The following is a 22484-nucleotide window of genomic DNA, read 5'->3' as shown; positions in this document are numbered from 1 at the left end:
TCTTCTCTTGTGCGGAGTTGTTTATTTTTGCCTGAAAGTGCTTGTGTGTCAAGTTTGTGTTTCAGACGGGCGTGTGGGTGTGCTGTGGCTCGCTCGGTTTCGCCTCCGATGGGCAGGCCGCAGGTCTGTCCGCAGTCCAGTTCTCCTTCACCCTCTTTTTTTGTTTTGGCGACTTCGCCTCTGTCCCCCTCCTTTCTTTTTGTTGTGGGGTGCTGAGGGGATGCCAGCATGTTGGCAGCTGAGAGCTCCTGGCCTCGGGGGCAGTGGGAGGCCACTGAATGAAATTTTCAAGACGGTACCTCTTTATCTTAAAGACAGTTACTTGGCCCCGTTAACCACCTTGAAAACTAAGCGTCGCAGTAGAAGAATACTCTTTTTTTATGCCAGAAATTAAACCTGCGGTAATCTGAAAGGAATGCAGCTGTAGAACAATAACTACCCCTTCACTGTTTGACTTGTTAACCTGGGTTGGATATCTGAAAAATGGTCTTGATTCAATCCTCCAGTAATTTTGTTCAGTTTCTTTTTAAAACCACCAATTCCCTCTGTAATCTCTCGTCTTTTTAAAAAATATATATTTTTTCTCGCTTTGTTTAAAAAGAATCTGGTTTCTGTTGCGGTCTGCAATAAAGTTTATGGCGGTCTGGTTACGTTTCCGAGATTGAAAACCCACAGCGATGTGACCCTGCTGGTGCAATGCAAGTAACCTGGAGTGGCTCAGCAGGTCACCAAGGGGTTTCTGGCTCCCTCGGTGAGTTTGTATCTGGCGCATGTAATGTTGGAAAGAGGAAGCCATTCATTTCGGGTCTTCATTCTCATGCTGGGGGAAATATTTTCTTGCCACTTTGACTGGTAAGTTCTTTGTTTAGGCTACCTCTCCAGGGAGTTGTAGAGAGTCAGCATTATAGAGTGGAAGACTGTGCTGCTGTCCCGTACCTTTTGGGACTGGGTGCAGTTATTTTTGGGTGTCCTCTGTGTGGCGTTTTGATGTTCTCACTGTGGTGTCTGTACGGGTGTTCTGGTTTTCTCCTCCTGTATGAACTCTCGTGGTCCGGGTTAGTGTGTCCACCCTGTAATGGACCGCTGTCGTCCCTTCTGCTCTGTGCAATCACAGGGAGTCGCCCAAAGCCCTTTCCAGCAATCGGAGGGATGGCATCAGCCCATATCTCTGTTGCAGAGTTGATCATTCATTTTAAATGGTCGAGCAATATGCTGCACGGATTGGCGTGATCCTCTTCCACCCAAACTCAAAAGACCATGTAAGCACCACATGGTCAGACACCATGAGTTCAGGGACTGGTGAATTGTCTTTTGGAAAATCCTCCACGTCGGACTTGCCTTGAGACTTCAGCCACAGTTTGCCCAACTGTCGTGATGCTGTATGGAAGTCAGTGCTCTCTTCTGCTGGTTTTTTTCCCCAGGAGAGTGGCAGACTTAAAAAATAAATTGAACCACTTCAGGTTACCGTATTGTTGGGAAAACACACCTGGGAATGGCAGCTCTGTAGGAGAATGTTTTTGTTTTGCAAAAAAGGGTTTGCTCTTCTGAACAACAGTGTATTCCTCAAGCCAGAAAAGCAACATATTACTTATATTTTTATGAGGCAGCTGCAACTTTACACATGAAAATTGATGGGGTATTAGCAGCATTTATAAACATTGTCAGTCTAATCTGTTTTTCCCTGTTACAGTGCAGGGTTTTGCCAGTTTTCGACTGGAACACAGAGCTGTAACAGGGCGGTCTTGGACCTGAAGTCCGATCTGTCCCTCTTTTACTAGCAGGCAGACACTGAGGCCGCTGCAGGACAGAGAGGAGAAATCTCCGGTTCCTTCTTGGAAGCAGCTTGGTATGGCGGATAAGCAGAGCTGAATCATTTCCCTCCCATGGAATTAACATGACAAGCCCACTAAGATATTTGAGGTTTGGAAGTTGGAACCTTGGTTTTAGCTTAAATTAAAGTGATTTTTTTTCTGTAAGGAATGCTGTACTGTAAGTCATTTTTAAAATATGGTATTTAATCACTTCAGTGTCTCTGGGGCCTCTTTCGTCTTCTCCTTGTTCAAGTAGATGTGTGTATTGTGTCAGGGCTGGGAGTTCATACTCGGAGCTCTGCTCTACTGTTCTACTGCTCCACAGCGAACGGCACTCTGTATCAAACATCGATGTGCAAGCCGGTTTCTAGAGTCTGATTTGGGGAGATTTATTTCATTTTGACAGGGCAGGGTAGGGCAGGTAAAACTGAATAGAACTGTTGTTTCTGCTGTTTTCTTTCCAGCAGGGGGACTGGGCGTGTCCCGTGTCAGCATGCGAGACTCACGCCTAATCGAGAACAATCGATACAGGGGGCTCCTGCACACGACTGCGACTGCGGTCATGAGCAGTCCCCTGGTATTCTCCCACAGCTCTAGTGCTGCCTAGTGAAGCCAGATCGGAGCCTTGCAGTTGGCTCTGGAGAGGGGGGCTGGGGCCCCTGCTGGGCGGGGGGGTTTTACAGTGGAGGTGCAGAGATATCTTCCCTGCTGGAGAAGGCCATACCTATCTGTCGGAGTTGGACCAGCTCTGGGGCTTAGATTTACGAGGTTTCCACCTCCAGTTCACGAAGGATCCGGGACGCTCGGTGCTCTGGTACAAAGCCTAGTCCTTTTCGGTTCTTCCCTCCCAAGCCAAGCCCTCATACACTTGCTGTAACCAGAATGATGACCTCATGGTGCTGCCGGCAGCCGCTGTGGCGAAGCGGGCTGGAGTTAATGCGAACAGGCTGTGTCTGCTGGACGTGCCCAGGGCCCCCTTGCCCTCCTTCTCCCTCTGTTTCTTCCCTCCTCGGGCTAACCCCTGCATTTATTGCTTCATTATTTCTGCTTTTTGATAAAATAATAAAACCAGTAGGATGAAAGAAAATAACAGTGGGAGTAATGATGGCAACCGGAGAGGCTGTGGTTCCAGTTGAAGACTAGCCAAGCCGCCTGTTAGTGTTAGTGCAGCAGTGAGCTGGAGGCTGGGCGGCGCACTCTGTTTTACCGTGGGATAGAGCGCCTTTCCCAAAAGCAGGGCTGATCGGTACGATCTGGTTTGCTCATTCAGTCACAGCCAGGGGCTGGCTGTGTAAAGTTAAAGCTCTTGAACAGCAGCAAATCCCATCTGACCTTTCGAACACCCAAAGCCCATTTAAAAACACGCCCCAGACTGTAGGCGGAGGGGGAACTCAACTGGAGCACAACCCAGAGGAGACCGTGCTCCCTCAGGACCAGGACCAGGGCCGGGCACCGTTGATATAGGAAACCCAAACCCCCAAAAGTTAAACTAGAGGGGCAAAACTCCAGTCCTGGAGAGCCCTGCCAGTTTCTGGTTCTCTTTCCATCTGAGCCCTTAATTACCTAACTGGACTCCTTATTTGCTCATGTGGACAAGCTGAAGCCTGCCCTTGTTCTTGAGAAGCTGGAGCTTTAAAGAGAGCTACGCAAGCTGCTGGATTGGTGCCCCCTGGACTAAAGGCTTGGGAACTGCGCTCATGAGGGCCAGCTGAGTCAATAATTGATCCAATTAAATCATTAGGGGCTCAAGGGGCCGAGAAGTCCTGCCTTTCCAGGCCCAGGAGTGAGGATTGCAGATCTCAAGCAGTATCGAGTGGGAAAGAATGTGTGGAAACTGCCTTAGGGTGGATATTATGCAAACTGTTTGGAACTAACAGGGGGACTGGCGGGAAGGGGTCTGCTCTTGTTGGTGTGCTCTCCCCACTGACCCAGACTGCAGAGGCCACACTGTTCTCCAACTTAGACAGAGGGTCTCAGAGCACAGCAGGCTGTGCTGTCCAGGACTTCTCCTGTCTTAAACCCACCGTGCTGGGCCTGGAGGAGGCTGAGATAACCCAGCCCTCCCTGTGAAACCCATTCTGATTGTTTCAGCTTAGCCCCCATTTCAAGTGAATTGACAACGTCCTTGTTATGTCGCACACAGTGCCCGTTTGGGGTTTACAACGCTGTTGCGCTTTGGGTTTGGGGGGTTACCGCTTTACAGCACTGGGGTGCCTTGGTGGGCTTCTGCCGTTCTGGTTCAGTTACGAGTCATGCACCGTAAAGAGCGGACGTCTGTGAAATCTGTCAGCCTCAGTCTGGTTCTCTGTGGTGTAACAGTCCTTCATTAGAGCTCTCCAGTGTGTTTCAGTGGTTAGGCAGTTGGAGACGGCGGAGGCACAGATTCAGTTAAACAACCGACTGCAAGAGAGCAGACCGGACATACCTCAAAACCTGGATTTGCAACCTATAACTGCTGGTTGTGTTAAAAGTTTTATTTGAATTTGGATTTGGGCCCTGGGCTGAGAACAGCAGGTCTCCAGAACCGCGGGAGCTGTAACGAGCCGGTGAACAGGCCAATTCCAATTAAAGCCACCTGCTCGTGATTAAGACCAATTAAGAGGGAAGCGGGGAAACTTGAAGTGCGATTTGTGGATCGCAGCCTGTGCGCCTGTGTCGGCGGTTAGTGGTCTGCGTGTTCCAGGGGTGACTTCCAATCATCCTGGCGAGCTGCACAGGGCAGAGGGAGCAGGAAGCACAGAGCAAGAGAAGGAAGGCCGCCCAGCAGGTGTGTGGCTCTTAGGGACACGGGCTGGGGGCAGGGGGTGGATGCACTGATGGTGACTGCCCCTGCCCCTGGCCTTCTCCCCTCAGAGCCCATGAGCCAGCTGTGTGCGCGGTCAGCTTCCGAGAGCCGAATGAGCTGAACGCGTGTGTCCTCGCGCTCTCCAACGCCATCGCAACGGTCTCAAATAAACACAGTCAGCCATCTGGAAAGGAAACAAAATATTTATACAAAACCAAGCTCGCTCGCTGGGTTTTTTTAGTGGAAAACATACTTTTAATATTTTTCATATAAAAAAAAAAAATCGAAATGAAGAAATGCAAAAGACCCGCAAAAAAGCAGTAATAACATAAACTATGAAAAGATGAATGAAAAAAAATTTGGCAAGCTCTCTACAAATTTAATGCATTAGCTACTATAACATATCTCGTTGGGGTTGAAGCCTGTCGCTATTTCTTTTAAGATCTGGATAATAAATAAGTCCATTGCCTGCCAGGTGTGTTGCAACAAGTCCTGGACGGCAACGTGAGGAGTCGTCACAGAGCTCGGGGAGCTGGACTGCATGGGCAGTGTCCGGCCGTCTGCCTGGACGATCTCTGGGCCTGGTCAGTACTGGGTGGGAGAGCTGCTTGCTGCTGTGTGTGGTGTTGGTGGACCAGTAGGGGACGCTCTTCTTGCTGAACCAGAATGGACCATTACCACAGTAAGGTGGCTGGGGGTCACTGTGCTGTTGGAGGTTCTGTCCAGCAGATGAAACATTAATGGCCACGTAGCCAGGGCTTCGGTGTGAAGACCCCAGAGCACTGTTCGGGAGAGTTCGGCTGTCAGCCCCTGGCATTCTGGCTTAATCCCATGCTGGGTTTGCACCATTTGGCCCCCACTTCAGAGGAGGGCTGTGTGTCAGGCTGTGCTGTAGATTCTGAGCTCTGCACAGGCTCTCCATTCCTCAGATCAGCCTGCACCTCAGTCTCCAACCCCCAGTTTGTGCCGGTTCCACGTTCTGTCCAGTTCAACAGGTATTAAGAAATATATAAACCCTTGAAACACTTAAGAGTGACTGCCAAAGATGAGTTAGTTTTTTTTTTTAAAGTCTTCTTTCTATACAAAGATACAAATTTAAGTACTTGGTTTGTAACTTAATTCTGGCAAAATCATGTGTGAGTCCCATTGTTATACGTGTTTGTCAGGTAGGTTGAAATTGTGATTTAATCTGGCTAAAGATTAGCGCAGTACACATGATGTGTGGTGCAGGAAAAGGTGAAAAGATTGCAGTACCCAGCTCTGACCAGCAGGTGTCAATGTAGAGGAGAGAAACAGAATATCTTCAAGATTTAAAGCTGCTTGTCAGGATCTCGAACTTATGTAAAATATCCACTGTTGATCAATTTGAATAGGTATGCTCAGTCATTGCTTTGAGTTTAAATACGAGTGCACTGCTACTGTGACAGCAAGAAAGCCAACAGTGTCTCTCAACTTAGGTAGATTGGCTGTCTGGTTAAATAATTAATAAAATATCTGGAAACCTCTGCCAAAAAAACTCAAAACATGATTTTGAATTTTTTCTATACAGGAATCAGCACCTCCGAGTAACATTTAATGGAGATAAAATGTGTAAAGTAGTTATTAATTACAATGTATGTTATTATTAATATTTGAAGGATTTTGTTTGGTAAGAACTGCCCTCCCTTCTTCATCCACCCCCCCCGCCCTTCCCCCACCCAGTGAGTTAAAACTAGCACTGCCATGGCCTTCCCCAACACCAACAGCCTTCATTTCCAGCTCTCTCCCTTCTTCCCAGCTCGTAAGTACAACAGTGTCACAGTCGGGCACTTCTCAAAGCCTGAGTGCCTTGCCATCTTGAAATGGCCGGGACTGTCCATGTTTTCCAAACTCAAACCCTCTCCGGCTGATTCCAAGCCCCTGCAACAGCACTCAGCTTGGGATGAGACCGTTATGGTGACATCACTCCTAAGGACTCCCAATAGCTTTACAGTGTCCCTTGTCGGGAGACTGGCCCTTTGGCATAGTGGTTTTCACCATTGGTGGGGCTTCACTTGGGACTGGTAGATACCAGGAAAAGGCATAGAATCCGAGGGGAAGGGAGATGTACACACCTCTTCACATAATATCATTGTGTTTGTGTGTTTGATCTGTGTTTGAAGATTTAAACTGTATATGAAAAGTCATGAAAGGAACTTAGGAGTATGGGTTTGGATGGCTTGGTCCTGATACAGAGGAATCTCCCACGTCTCCAAAAACAGTATCTCTACCCCTGAATTTTCTCACAGCTCCTTCGACAGAGGGAGTCCCCGGGGGTCAGCGTGTCTGGACACACCAGCTGGCCAGCACCAGCACCGCGGAGCAGGCCAGGGCAGGCGGCCTCCGCCGGCCAGCAGCCCCGCTGGCAGGGACAGGCGGCGGAGGAGGGGCGCGGTGGGGGCTGTGCCGCGGAGGGGGAGCCGCCTGGGGCCCCGCGCACTGGATGAGCGGAGCCTGGTACGAGGTGGGCCGCTTGCTGGGCCTGTCCGGGCTGGACCCGTCGGTGGGCCTCTCCCCGATGAACAGCAGGGGGCGCTGGCGGTGGTCCAGCTCGGTCTTGAAGAGCTCGTACTCCTTGTGCGGCAGCCTGATGCCCAGGAGGGCGCAGCCGCCCGTGTGGGTCACGTCCTGCTCCACGCCCACCCCCCAGCCGCCCGCCCGCCCGCAGGCGCCCTCCGGGGACGAGCTGAGCGCCCTGGCCGTGGCCGGGTCCAGCGCCGTCACGCTGGCCCGCGTCACCTTGAAGACGAACTCGGTGGCCCCCTGCACCAGGCCGGAGGGCGCCCCCCGGGCGTAGTGCCCGGCCGCGCGCACGGTGAAGGTGGGCTGGCGGCAGGCCGGGTCGGAGTAGTGCTGGTAGCTGCCCTCCCAGGCGCGGCGGTCCTCGTGGAAGGTGAAGAAGCGGGTCAGGAAGAGCACGGCCGGACGCACCTCGCACTCCCGGCTCACCCACTGGCCCCCCAGGGCCAGGGGCGGCGGCGGCCGGGGGGGCAGCACGGGGGGGCGGTGCTCGGAGGAGCGGTACACGGCGCCACACACGGGGCAGGGGTGGACGTGGTGCTGAAAGAGGGAGAGCGAGACGCAGGGTCACTCACTGCCAGGAGTGCAGCTTCCTGAGCCGAGGAGTGTGTTTCAAAGTAAAGGAGAGTGGTGCAGGGGCGCTAGTGCTGCCCTCCCTTCTTCATCCACCCCCACCCCACCCAGGGCTGCCTCACAGCGCTGGGGCCCTGCCTTCAATTCCAGCCCTGGGGTGCTATGGGGTGGAGTTTGCGTGTTCCCCTTGTGTTTGCGTGGGTTTCCTCCCACAGACTAGAAACACGCTGGCAGGTTAACGTGCCAGTGTGTGTGTCCTGTGATCCTGCCCAGGGTGTACCCTGCCTGGCGCCTGCCGGGATGGGCTCGGGCTTCCCCGCGACCCAGGATCGGAAGAAGTGGATAGAACACGGAGGGATGGGAGAAGGAATGTCTCAATCTCGCATCCATAAGGTCTCGTGTGTGCGCCCTGGACTGTAGGGGAGTGTGCGGGCCGCTCGGGGTCTCACCATGGCATTCTGCAGGGGCTGCTGGTAGCCAGTGGGCCGGTGGTGGGTGCGCTGCGCCCACTCGGTGTGGATGTCGCCCAGGAAGAGCTCCTGCACCAGCCGGCCGTGGGCGTGGTGCCGCGTCTCCACCCTCAGCAGCCCCAGCTCCAGCATGGAGAAGCCCAGCGCCTCCAGGCAGTCCCGGCCCGCCCTGGCGCTGCGGAGCTCCAGCACCCTGCCGGGGGCCCAGGGCCGCCCGCCCGCGGGGGGGAGCGTCCCGGGGCAGGAGGAGCCCAGCCGCCCCGCCAGCTGGCGCCGCGCCCGCGCGCTGTGGAGCACGATGCCCACTTTGAGCAGGTGGTGCTCGGCCTCGGTGGCCCCGCGCGTGATCCAGGAGGCCTGGCGCAGCCGCAGCCTGCCCCTGATCACCAGCGAGTAGGCGGGCGTCCGGCAGCCGGCGTCCTCGTAGTAGAACTGCAGGGCCTTGAAGAGGCGGCTGGGGTAGAAGGTGTAGAACCGGGTCAGGAACTCCGGGCCGGGCCGAACCTCACACCTGCGGGAGACAGAGGTCATGTGATGAGGCAGATGTCTGCAGAACCAGAAGCTTTCTCATTAGAGTAAACCGTCACTTTAACGGCCAAAAGCAGTGAAAATCAGAAATCCAGGACTTCCCCCACCGTGAAGGAATAAAACACCGCATAGGGTTCAAATTTCAGGACTAGCAGCGGGGTCGGCCAGTTGCTTACACAGGCTGTTGCTTGTGTTTTGGATGATGCTGCATATTCTAAACAGCATATTTACAACACGTGAAATAAAGGGCCTGTACTGTATGTTTAGGATGAAAAAGGCACAGGAAAAATTTTCACTGACTGTGTTGATTGCAATTGATAAAAAAAATAAGTTAAAAGATCCAGAAAGCATTTCTGTAGTGTGGATGTATCTTTTCTCGTTTCATAGCGTACTTTTGGGCAGAACGAACGAACAAAACAGATTTCCCTGCCTCCTGTTTTGTTTCTTCTCCAAGAATTCAAGAGCCTGTGTCGCCGCCGTGGTACTGTAGCAGCGTGTGGTGCTGACGCAGGGAGGGTGTGAGGAGTGTGCATCGACTGCCCCCTGGGGCGCGTGCTGTTCTGCTGGTGTTGGAGGTGACTTGCCTGGTGGACACCCAGTTTCCCTCTAGCCGAGGGGGGATGAGGGCTGTGATCCTGGCGCCGTCCTGCAGGTGGCGCAGTTGAGAAAGGCACTGTGGCTCCCAGAGCAGCTTGGTGGTGGTAGTGTTGCGAGGGGCCTGCGGGGCAGTCGGGACGTCCCACGGCTTCCTGCCGGCGACGGACAGAGCTGAAAGTGCACAGACAGGTGGCTGAGAAGGTGGAGGAGCCCGACGCTTCCCACGAGGAAACCCTGCAGGCGCTCCCAGCTCCGGTCACAGAGGGTGCCCTGGATCACGGGCTGGCCCATTTCAATCTTCCAGTTAGGTGCTTTTAGCCCTTGAAAATGTGAATGGCGTCTGTGCACTTTGTATCTGTTTCTGTCAATGTGACCAACTGGGCTTCTACAAAAGCACATAACTGTTCGGAGACAGAAGGGAGGAAAGCACAAGGCTCTGTATGCTGAACTAAGGTATTTTCTTCAACCAAGGACTAAGTACAGAAAGAGCTAAGCAAAATTCTAAACATCAATTGAAGTGATAACCGGTGAAAAACAGCCGACACTGGGGTCCCCCAAGTCCAGGGCTGGGAGCCCCTGATCTTGACAACATGCCAGAGCCATGAGCAGAAGAGAAGAGTAATTAGCGCTTGCATGTGAGTGTTGCAATATGGCCTCTGCTGTCTCGACACCAGTTCACTGTGTATGTAAGATTGTGCCAAGTTTACAGAGGTTTTGCTTTTTCTCTGTAAAAACAAAAAAAAAACTGTTAAGTAATACATTTTAATAATAATACTACTGTAATAGCTGTTGATTTACGGATGCTTTAGGAGATGGAAAGCAGCCCTTGGGCTTCAGATTTCAGTAATTTTCCCTGTAATGGGATTTGATGGGGCTATTACAGCAGGATATACATCTGAATTAATAGTTGGCCAGTCTACTGAAAGAGAAAGCCTGGAGTTCTGGCTTGTCACTGCTTTGCCGCGGGCAGCTGCAGTTTCATAGTTTTTTATTTTCTTTGGGGGAGGAGTTGGGGGTCTGCCAGTGAGCCAGAGAGGAGTTAGTGTTGGTGATACTCCTTCGTTTCTTTTTAATTGCATCTGGATTGGGTACCAAGGTCCTAATGAAGGATGTCACTGACTTTTTCTAGGTCATTAACCAGTTGGTTTATGACCCCACGTGCCGCAGTGAAAGAGCAGCCTGCATGCTGGCCTGATTTCTCCATAATGTTCCAGTCTGTACAGCTGATACCTACAGAGCTCTCGGAAAAAGACTGTACCATTCCAGCGCTGGAGGAGATGACTGCCTTAAATTGATGTCCTTCCTAGCAATCCGTGCATTGTTCACACTGAGGAAGAGGAGGCTGTTCAGGAGACGTTTGTGGTTTTGCATTTTGTTCAATGCATGTTAAATTATTCATACATGGTGCCATCCAGCTTACCAAACCCTGCAAACATTTTGTTAAAAAAAACATCTGCAATTTCAGCATTAGCTAATTAATAAAGTGGAATAAACAAAATCATAGTATCCCACAGTATTAACTATGCCAGTCTGCACTCACGAATACAATAAAAGTCCTTTATCGATTAAGCTCTGTATTCAAAAGTTAACCTTAAGGTCCCTCAGTGAGCCTTCCTGTTCTGCAGGTTCTGCAGTGACGCTCAGTGTTGTGCAGTGAAGCTCAGTGCTCTGTAAGCCTTGAATTGTGTGCGTTCTGTGGTCTGCAGAGGGACATGGGGGCAGATTCACTCAGGAGAGGAAACAAGGAGGAGACACAAACTTTCCCAGCCCAGTTTGTTTTTGATTAAACCCAAATGGTCTGGTTGAAGAGGCTCCCTTCCAGAGGGTGGTTTAGCAATGGTTTGTTTTGTAACGAGCAGTGTGTCTAGAGTTTCAGCTTCCTCAGCCAAATGTCAAACACAGAGGGGAATCTTTGATGAGTGACCCCCTCCCCACTCCTCCCACTCCTCGTTGTGTGTCTTGGTTACAGCATGTGGCAGAAATGAGCCAGTCTGCCATCGTCAGTATCTGTTCCTCCAGGACCAGTGAGCGGAACCATTTCTGCTTCACGGACAAACAAGTCATATTCCAGCAGAGCAAGACATGCAGATGGACATTTCCTTCTGTACAAAGACACTGCTTAGTTCCCTGATTCACGATGTGCATTGTGCTTTACAGTTAGACTCAGCTTTTCATGATATTGCACACGGATTTGAATGGACTTGTACAAAATAACCTCTTGTGGTTTGTTGACACTTCTATAGCTCTCAGATATTTAGCTACACATTAATAGCCCCTTAATTTCAAGGTCTCCATTTAAAAAACTCAAAGACATGTGTCTGACCATATTTTCTTCACCAAAGTACTTAGTAAAGCATGATCACAATCGTTTCCTTCAGCTAACTGATTAAAAACTCTCGGGTGTTTCACACATTTAAGACAGCCATATGAGGAGTGCTATATGCATTAGTTCAAATCCTTCTCAATGCAGACACGAGCTGGGTTTGGCTTGTCACATGCGATTTATTTAGTTAACAGTCTACTAGAAAATATGCATTTGATTTTGTTTTTACAGTACCAAACCATATGAAATATGTTTGCAATTTTCTTTTGTAAATATTTTTATATCTGTCATTATGTCTTTAATTCTGCTGGCATGTTGCTCCATTTTCCTGAAACGCCCCTACTTTATGATACTGATCAAGTTGAATTAAAGTTCTGTCTTTTGTTCCTCTCAATTGCCTACTGAGGTTCTGGTTTGTGTTAAGATCTCCCAAAAAAAAAAATGAAACTCCAAAAACGTTAACAACACTAAAACAGTTCAAAGAGAATGGTTACATTTAATTTAAAAAATCATGTTGTGTAAAAATAACGTTTAGATTTCAGCGGGAGGTACAATTTAGCAGATTTCTTTAAGGTTTTTACACAGGGTGTCCCTCAGCTTTGACCCCTCATTTACAATTCAACGGCTTTCTAGCGGAAAAACTGTGTGTTATTAAACACATGGCTCCAGTTAAAAAAAAAGCTTGTTACAAAATTAAAGTAATTGAGCTTTTGGGGCTCCTGTGGAGAAATGGGGTTTTTAGTCAGGAACAAAACGTTTCAGCTTTGGATTGTTTCTAAATGAATTTGCACATTATTACTTACAGACCCAGACCGTCCGTGTCTCAGCTCGCAGTGACAGGTTGGGGACGGGACATGCACACTGAAGCAGGGGTTCAACCTTCTCCTGCAGAAGTGCTGTCCTGGGGTCTGCGAGACCAGAGAGCCCAGGCCAGACCCTCTCAACCCTGCTCCCCCAGTGCTGATCCAGGCTTGATCCCTGATCCCGGCCAGCCCAGGCTCGGAATCCTAGTGAACTTGGGCTGAGACGATCCATCCACTCCCCCCCCTAACCTTCACACATCTGACCCACATGTTGACGAGAGGCTGACCTTTAACCTCAGCGAGAAACAGGTAGGAGAGGGACTTCCTGTCCGCATTGATGCTCGGGCTGGTATTGTAACGACAATGGCTGCATTGCAGGTCTAGGGCTTTCATTGTAAAGCTTAGCCAGAGGTTTTTAGAAGCGGGAGCCTGGAGGAAGTTTGATCAGTGGGTTCATAATAATAATTCCTTACACTTGTACTGTAGTGCTTTTCTGGATGATCCACTCAAAGCGCTTCACGGGTCATGGGGATCCCCTCCACCCCCACCAGTGTGCAGCCCCAGCTGGATGATGCGCCAGTCTGCTCCCCCACACACCAGCTCTCAGTGGGGAGGAGAGCAGAGTGATGAAGCCAGTTCTGAGAGGGGGGTTATTAGGAGGCCATGATTGGGAATGTCCAGGGAGGAAGTCTAGCCAGGACACGGGGGTAACACCCCTACTCTTCTCGAGAAACACCCTGGGATTTTTATTGACCACAGAGAGTCGGGCTTTTTCACAGAGAAATCACGCACTGCTCTTTTCAAACCCGGGACCCTGGGGAGGAGGACATGCCAGCAAGGTTGGGGATCACCTTGCATGCGACAGCCAGCTGCTGAGGACGCCCCAGACAAGACCATCTCTTTCTTACGAATTGGACTTCAGCTCATACCTTGCAGGTGAGCGCCGCCGCCTACGTTTTGTCTCGATCAGATCAGCTTTACCGCTTCCCCACTTCATAAGACGAAGACTCACAAAGACTTGGATGAGCAAGGGCTTTCAAGGAGAACGGGTGACCAGTTGCCCGGATCTTCCAGATATTCCATCCCACCAGCAGAGGGCGTGGAGGAGCCACACTTGAGTTATCATGCTGGCAGGATCTTCTGTTCTTTTAAACAGGCTGAACACCAGAGGGCGCCACAGAAGAGGCTCTGAAACTGGCCCTGGTTACTGCCCGATCGCCTGTTTGAAAATGGTAATTGCTTGCATTTCTACACTGTTTTTCATCTCAAAGAATCCCAAAGCACATTACATAAAGGCGGGGACCCACGTCATCCACCCGTGAAGTTCAGCTCCACCTGAGTGACTCAGAGCAGCCAACCTATGTCAGTAATACCACTGCACAGCAGATCAGGGGGAAGAGCATGACGTTGCTTCACCAATTAAGTAAGAATTTATTTCAAGGTGCCAAGAATGGAATTCAGCCAGATCGCTGGTGTAAACACCCCCAGCCATATCAACAATGCCCTGGGATCTTTAACGACAAAATAGTCAGGATTTGGTTTAATCCCACCCCACTCTCTCCACTGGAGTACGCATCTCCCACTCACTCTACTGGGACAAAGTATTACAAATGCTGACTTTGTGAAATGGGCATGAGCCAGCAGCAGATGACGACTAGCCCCGCGCGCCGTGAGGCGTGTTTGCTTGCTGGCTTCTGCCTCTGCCCAGTGAGAGCAGCCTGCTGCGCGCTGGCTCTGCAACCTGTGACCGCTGGGAGGGCCAGCGCTCCGATGACGTCCCAGCCCCAGTCCGTCTGGGTCTGTTCGCACAGCTCGTGCCGTTCCAGCTCTGACGAGGTTTGTTTATGTGCGGCTCCCGGGACGACTCTCCTGTTTCTCACTCTTTCCGTCCCTGATGTTCTCCCAGCTTGGCGGAGGCAGCCTGTCCTTTCCCCTCCCTTTGGCCTGCGCTCCTCCTCTTGGCTGTCCCGGGCCGGACAGCCCTCTCCAGCCCCCTGGGCGGCTCAGCCCTGCAGCAGGAGGACACGGGGCGCAGGCCTGGCAGAGAGACGGCACCTCCTCGCTCGGATTAAAGATCCCCGACGGAAAGTTTGCGCCTCATTTGCGGTGGATGAATTTCAGTTTCTGTCTTTCGTCTGCTGATGCAGCGCAGTTCGTTCACAGACCAGGGAAACGGTGTCGGTCTTCATGTGGCGAGAGCGCAAAGAGCCCATTGACTGTGAGCACTGAGACAGAAAGAGCTTCCCAGCCACAGACGAACATTTGCAAATAAAAGCAGAGGCTGTTTACTAAATCTTCCTCATCTGGTTGCTTAGCAGCTGAGTGATCTAAGAGCCCATCAGAATGCTTTTTGAAGGATCCCAGGAATCAACGAGATCCCCATAAAACTCTTTCACGCCTTACAAGCATAGCTTCACGAGGAGAGCAACGGGGGAAGAGAGCCTTGTGGAGGTTATCCCAGGATCAAGCGCTTGTTTTTATTCCAGTCCATGCACTCATTTCACAGCTATTGACACCTAATCCAGCCCACTGTTCTCTTTCCTTGAGAGTTTGGATCTGCCTCATCCAGCCGTGGTGTTTATTTAGACTGGGGATGAGGTCCCCTCGCTAATCCAGCGAGTGACCTGCAGCAGCTCCTCCTGTGTTTTGTTAAGGCTGAGCTGGACATTCTTTGCAAGCCAAATTCAGAAAAGAGCCGGCGTTTGCCAAACATTTCATTAAGGGAAAAAATTGCATATCGCACGCAAGTGTCAGTCAGGACATCTTCAAATTATTTGGGCTACAGCAAAGTACGATCTTTGGTTAGGTCGGGGGCTGGCAAGTCTAAGTCCGTGTAAAACAGAGAACGTGATACAGAAGTAATCGTAACGTCATGCTTTGCTTCAGCCCTGTATCTCTGTTCTGACATTGTGTTTCCTACCACACTGCACGGCCCTCTCCAGCACACGAGAGCTCATGAGCGGTGATTGATCTCGGATGTTTTGAAATAAGACTGCTGTCTCATCCATTGCAGCATGAGCCGTGATCCCTGTCTGCTGGGCACTCTACTGATATTCCATTTGCCTTCGCTTGGTTAACTGGTTTCACCATGGTTGCAGACCTTCTTAAAAAAGCGTACTTTTAGCTCACCTGATGTAGCCTTGACTCCCTGTAGTCCTGAATAGTAGACGACAACATTTCCTTGCATTTATGTACGGCATTTCAACCCAGTAGACCCCAAAGTGCTTCAGATACAGGTGGGCACCCACTTCATCTGATACTGAAATCCAGCGCCTGTCACCCATACTGTGCTCTCACAGGAAGAGCCCTGGGTATTCTCATGACCAGCAGTGAGAACATCAGTTTCATGTCTCATCTGAGGGACAGAGCCTCCCATGGCACAATATCCCTGGTTACCGTTACCAGACTGGGGCATTGGATTGGAAAATCTGATTGAGATGAATGAGCGCCACCTAGTGGCATCAATGCCACACTACCCACAATGCACCAGACAGCGGAGCAAATGACTCTGTGACCTGCTGCAGAATCGAGAACGAGCAGAGCCAAGAATAATTAGCACCGCAGAGAGGTTGACAGGCTCGTTTATTCTGCCTCACTGGACCAGTTTCCAGTAGCGCACTGATCCCGAGCTGTCCGTGAGCAGACAGCAGTGCACTGTGGGACAAAGGTGCTGGGTGCAGCCCCGGGTGGATGAAATCCCTTTTTTCCCCCTGGAAACCTGGCACTGCCTGGCAGTTTCCTCGTCAGCTTTTCCCACATGCATCCAACAGGGGCATGCCAACACGTACTGCCCACTCCTGCCAAGACAGGGCATCTCGTCTGCTCTGCCTCTGTCTTCATGTGCTGTGTTAGAAAAGTACCCCAGCAGCACAATGAGGCTCTGGAGCATGCTTTACTGTACTGCATGGAACTACACTGCGTCCTACTGCACTGTACTGAACTACATCCTACTGTACTGTACTATAGAATTCTACTGTGGAGTCAGCAAGCAGACAGATCTCTCCAGGCAAGCAGATTGGTTTAATAATCTAACAACCTGCTCTCATATCATGCAGGCCCATAGCAGGAAACTAGAGGAAACTGTCACACCTATCTGGGTGCCCCGGACAGTGTCACATAAGCAATATTTCATCAGCCTAAGCTGCTCAGGGGGCTGGGTTTCACCCCAGTTTCTGTACTGTGAGGGGATCACGAAACAAGACTCTGTGCTCTCTGTCACAGATTAGCCTCAACGTACATTGGTCCCCTTTCGACCAGTGTATCTTGGTCAAGAGGAGATTAGTGGTGTCTGCAGCGGGGGCGTCACACCCTGATGGCGAGGACAGAGCCCTCCAGCACCTGTGCACGCTGTTCTTCAGGACGTGCATGCCGGGGTGGTGAATGTGTAACCTCCTGTCTGAGGACTGAGGAAATCCGGCACCGGTGAAAAAATCCCGGCTTCAGCCCTGACAGGATGGGCTCTCGTTTGGCCGCTGCTAAAACGATGGACAGGAGAGCCCCGTTGCTCCTCTTTCCCACCGGACGAAGCCATCCGTCCCTCAGGTGTTCCGGGAGCTGGAGTAAACATCTGGCAGCAGCGAGGAGTGAGGAGAGGGAGAGGGAGAGCAGTTCCACTGAACCAGGAAGCCAGGGGCAAGCAGAGAGACCGCAGACGGAGTGGGAGTGTGAGGTGGGGCAGCTCTCTCTCTCCCTGCCCAGCTGGTTCACCTGCCTTCCTGGGCTCACAGCAGGCGGCCGAGGCCTGAGCGGTGCATTACTGCTGTCTGCACTCACGCCGTGTGTTACAGCGTCACCTCAACCGCTGCTGACAGGGGGAAGCGCTGGGCTCTCAAGGCTGGAGCTGGGAAGGTAATGGGAGCCGATGGCTGGGTGTGTTATCGCCATGTGTTATTCTTGCCATTACAGTAATCGGCCCATTAGCGGCCCTGACAATCCTCCTGACACGCGGCAGGACAAGGAGAGAGGTCCCCCACGGGGCCAAGCTGCACTTTCCTAACACTGCCTCGTACTATAGCACTAGAGCACTACAGCACACTACAGCCCTACAGTACTACAGCACTACAGCGCACTATAGCACTACAGCACACTACAGCACTACAGTACTACAGCACTACAGCGCACTATAGCACTACAGCACACTACAGCACTACAGTACAGCACACTACAGCACTACAGTACTACAGCACTACAGCGCACTATAGCACTACAGCACACTACAGCACACTACAGCACTACAGTCTAGCACACTACAGCACTACAGTACAGCACACTACAGCCCTACAGTACTACAGCACTACAGTACAGCACTACAGCGCACTATAGCACTACAGCACACTACAGCACTACAGTACAGCACACTACAGCCCTACAGTACTACAGCACTACAGCACTACAGTACAGCACACTACAACCCTTCAGCACTACAGCACTACAGTAGACTACAGCACAACAGCACTACAGTACAGCACTGCAGTGCACTACAGCACTACAGTACAGCACTATAGCGCACTATAGCACTACAGCACACTACAGCACTACAGTACAGCACACTACAACCCTACAGCACTACAGCACTACAGCACTACAGTACAGCACTACAGTGCACTACAGCACTACAGTACAGCACACTACAACCCTACAGCACTACAGCACTACAGTACAGCACTACAGTGCACTACAGCACTACAGTACAGCACTACAGTGCACTACAGCACTACAGTACAGCACTACAGTGCACTACAGCACTACAGTACTTCAGCCCTACAGCAGTACAGCATTCAGAATTGCTCTGACCCCGGGTTCCCTGCAGTGTGTGCCGTGCTTATGGCACATCTGTTAGTCGCTTTTTGTCTCACTTCGACCAGGGCTCACAATAAACGTGAAACAGGGACCCTCTCTCTCCTCCACCTGGCTTCTGCACAACATCACACATCTGCCCTGCTGAGCTGGACGTGTACTCTTTTACATCATTTCCACCGCTTATCTGTTCTTCTGTCTTTAATTTAATAGAATTAAGGCAAAAGCATGCAGCTGTGCCTCTGATCATCCTGTCCAGATGTATAATGCACCAGCGCGATTCATGTCATGTCCTGCGATCCAGACCTGTAGCGCACCCAGCTGCTCTTAGCTTGGGCTTCTAAACTTGGGTGTAGTTTGCTGTGCTGCTATCATGTAAGCAGTTTTGTTTTTCTAAAAAGTGAAAAAAAAGTGAAAGACTCACTGACTGACTGATTTCATATGCACTAAGAAGCATGATGTTCATTTCTCTCCTTTACTGTTGGCCAGATCCTAATCTTCGCTGAGACGCTCTTGTGTGAGTTAAAGGCACTACCAGGGACCAGGGGTAAGGAGGTCAGTGCGCTCTGTCTTTAACAATGTTGGTGGCATTCTTCAAAGCAAAAATCACTCAGGAGATCTATGAAACAGAGTCTTTGGAATATATTCAAAAACCATGAAAGCAAAGCAAGCTACAGCCAGAGTCAGACAAAAGCAAGAAAAAAATGATCTTGTACTTAAAAGACCTTATCGAGATTTCAGGCTCAGATAGCGACATGCCCGGTCAGAGGACTTGGAAAGCAAGGTAGGGCTTTGTGCTGACCGCGGTAAACCACAGTAAAATCTGCACAAGTATCTCAATACTGAATGAAAAACAAGAGGGTAGCGGACAGTTCTGGAAGGTCTGGAAAGACTCGATCACTGATAGCACTGGAGCCCATCTGTCTTGCGATCTGGGCAGACAGCCGTGCTCTCTCCCCGGCCGGGCTGGAGAGAGCCGCCTGGGGGAGAGGGAGCCCAGAGGGCACCCACAGGGGCCGTACTCACCTGCCCACGTCCACAGCACCCAGAGCGCCCCTGCCAGGTGTGCCCGCGGAACCCGCGCCATGGCAGCAGCTCCCTTTCCGAATCCCAATCCGCGTCTCCTCCGGACCCTTCTCTCCTGCTCCTTCTCTCTAAAGCAATCCCATTCCAAAGGGGAAAAATACAGAACTCACAAGAGGTCCAACAGTAAAGCCCCCTGTCCTAGTCCTTGCTTTCTTTGATTCTGTTTTTGCGTGTTATAATCCACCTCCTTCCCCTGCGGGGACGTGTGCGAGGCTGTGCGGCGTCTCTCTCTGCGCTCGAGTGGGACGGTCTCCCCTCCCTCTCTGCTCCCTGCCTGTCTGCTCCTCTCCCTCGCTGTGCTCTGATTCAGCCTGGCCTCTGGCTTAAAGAGGCAGAGAGCGAGAGAGAGGAGGAGGGGTCTCCAGACTCCGGAGCCTCAGCCCTCCAGAGGGAACTCTGAGCAAGGTGCAGGGAGGAGAGGGAGGAACGGAAAACTCACTAGAGAACCACACTTCAGGGAGACATGACCTGCACTCCTGTTGGTTAAAAGAACCCCTTTTGCTTTAAATACAGCTCAGACGGGGAAGCTACACTTTGCACAGTGCTCAGGCTATTGCGATTTTCAAGAAGCACAGAACTAATACGCACAAAACGTGTCCGTCATGTTGCCAATATTATACCCTTCCCAGCTCCATGTGCGTCACCCTCAGGACGTAATACTTTAATAAACGCTGCCCATTCCTCTGGACAGGTAACTGCTTTAATAATAACAGACAAGCAACAGGACTGGTCAATATTCCGATTCAGCAGTGCCCTCTGGGATCCAGTACAGAAATCCCTGGAATTCCTTGGGATGGGAGTTCAATCCCAGGAACAGGACAGTCTTCCCCACCGCCACCCTGACTAGGAGAGGGCAGGACAGTTTCACTGGTGCGTGAGAGATCTGATCCCTTCAGACCTTTCAGGCCCTGAAGCAGTTTTAACCCCTGTAGTGTCACCTGAACTCAATAATCCTGCACTTTCGCTTTGCAGCGAAATTGTTCCCGTCTCTCTGCCTTGAGAGACGCAGGCTCACATGGATACAGCTCTCCCAGTCGCTGGCCTCTCCAGACATTCCTTATTAAAGTTTGACGGAATAGCACCTGCTTGACGCCTCACAGCATTTTTGCAAAACACGTATGACAGAAAAAAGGCTGTGGGGGGTGGGATTTAAGAGGATTAATACAAGCTTAGGTAAAGCTCATTTTCTCGGTGCTTGAGACCAGCATGCGTGTGTGTTAGGGGCACTGCGACTGGGCTGCACTGAAGGCTGGAGTTTCAGGTCAGAGATGTGGAAAGAGGCTGCATTAGGACAACTTTAGTCTGATTCTCTTGCTCTTGACTAGTGTTGGGGAAGGAGTGCAAAGTAACTGGTGTATGTCCCCGAGGCCCGAAGAGCGCCCGATGGACATGGCTATCTCAGTGCGGTCTGGATCCGCTCTGGGCCTTACTCAGGGAAGCATGCAGGTGCTTTAACAGGGACCTGGGCATCAGTACGTGAAAGAAGGGCGAAACTGAAGGCTGGGGATAAAATGTTGCCAGCAGTGCCACCTGCTGGTCTTGTCTGTCAGCACCTGGCGCCTCCAGAAGCTCCTGCTCTCTGTGGCCAGAGCGCCTGTGACACTCACAGCTCAGGGCGCCAGTCGCCCCTCCGCCCCCCCTCTCTTCTTGCCCCTGATTAGAACAGTAACCCCCCCGTTGCTGTCGGATCACCGGAGGCGGCGATGGCAGCGGTCCGAACAAAGGAGCAGAAACTGGCTGAACAGAAGCCCGCCTGGGGTGGTCTCGGGGTTTCGGCGTGGGCTGCCGGCCTGCAGTGGGCTCCCCCTCAGAGCTCCGCTCGCGATCAGCCCGGCCCCGGCCGCCGCGGAGCTGGAGACGTGCACGCGCCGAGACCTGGAGCTCCTGGCAGGGCCGGGTCTGTCTCTCTCAGGAGGTCCAGGTGTGTTGTTGTACTGAGGCACCGGCCAGCTGGCAGCCCCTCCAGCCTCAGGGCTCTATCAGGTCGCTAGCTGCGGTGAGGCAAGCAAGTGCAAGTCCTGCCTGCTGATCTGATCTGCTGCTTCAGAGCTGGCCGGCCTTTCCTCCTGGGATATTTCTGTGTTTTTACAACGCCGTTCCAAGCAAAACACAACGCCTGCAGAATGTTAATTTGCCCTGACAGAGGTTTCAGACAAGGAGCAAACTGAAAAGCTGGTTTTGTTTACTTCCCCCGCTAGCAGCGTGAGCTGAGAAAATAAAAACATCCCCCGGCAGGCGAGAGCAGGCTCATCTTTTTTCTTTTTTTTTTTGGTCGTCGATGTTGCGTTCCCCCGTTCCCCCGTCCAACTCTCCTCTCCATTTTCTGGGTTTTGGACCTTTCCCACGTGGAGCGCTTTCCCGTGAAGACGGGCCTGGAAGCTCAGCTGCTCGCTCGCGTTCCCTCGCCCGCTCCAGTCTGGGCGGCAGCTGCGCCTTCACGCCAGCTCGCATTCCGCGGGGCCCGACCCGCCGGGGGGGCTGGGGCAGGGGCAAGTGACACTCGGAGGCGCAGCCCACCCGACCCCCGACCCCCGTTTCTGCAGCCGCACCTTCCCCAGCGCAGTGCCGCCACCTGCCAGTGCGGAATCGTGCGCGAAAGGAAACAGGGACGTTGGGCGGGTTTCGCATGTTTCTAAACCCGAGTATGAAGCCGGCCATTTGCTATTTTCGTGGCCCTCCGGATACGGTGCATTTTCCTGTCTCTCCCAATTGCTTGTCAGAAAACTGACTGCTGTCTTTTGCTTTGCAAAACAGGGACGAAGATTTTAGAACCCCCCCGCCGCCCCCAAAATATCATTTACAGCTCCAGCCCGACAGAGAGGGCGACGCGTCAGCACTGCTCCCCACCCTGGGGTGACCCCGGAGTGATTTACAGAGCGGGTCGAAGCGCCGTATCGTTAATTTCCAGGTCTGCGTCGGGTGAATTTATTACCTGCCGGGCTTCTGTGTCTGCGCGGCGACCATGAAAGCAGCCCAGGGGCAGTTCGTCACTCGCAGTCTGGCTACCCGAACAGCCGGGACCCGTGCGGATGTATTTCAAAACTATAACGCCTATTACGACGAATCAAAGACGTTCCCCAGCCGGTATTTTATTGTCCCTACACGGTGGCCGTTTCGTGCGCAGAAACTCTGAGTCTCAGCCGACCGGCGCTGTCACCACAAGCGGCAGGGGCA

At 51.8% G+C, this 22484-nt stretch overlaps 1 protein-coding gene across 1 annotated transcript; it reads right to left on the bottom strand.

The window, feature by feature from the left end:
- Positions 1-4783: 4783 nt before the first annotated feature.
- On the bottom strand, positions 4784-19652 carry apcdd1l (APC down-regulated 1 like). The gene is made up of 4 exons (XM_088607876.1): positions 19251-19652; positions 9290-9473; positions 8157-8688; positions 4784-7674 (listed from the first exon to the last, which is right to left on the bottom strand). Exons 1-4 carry the CDS (start codon positions 19309-19311, stop codon positions 6892-6894), a joined length of 1560 nt encoding a protein of 519 aa, XP_088464002.1. The 5' UTR covers positions 19312-19652; the 3' UTR covers positions 4784-6891.
- Positions 19653-22484: the final 2832 nt, after the last annotated feature.

This window comes from Lepisosteus platostomus, chromosome 15 (genome assembly GCF_059453375.1).
Source record: "Lepisosteus platostomus isolate fLepPlt1 chromosome 15, fLepPlt1.hap1, whole genome shotgun sequence".
Taxonomy (NCBI): Eukaryota; Metazoa; Chordata; class Actinopteri; order Semionotiformes; family Lepisosteidae; genus Lepisosteus; species Lepisosteus platostomus.
The sequence above is the reverse complement of the archived record's forward strand: the minus strand, read 5'-3'. Positions and strand labels throughout refer to the sequence as shown.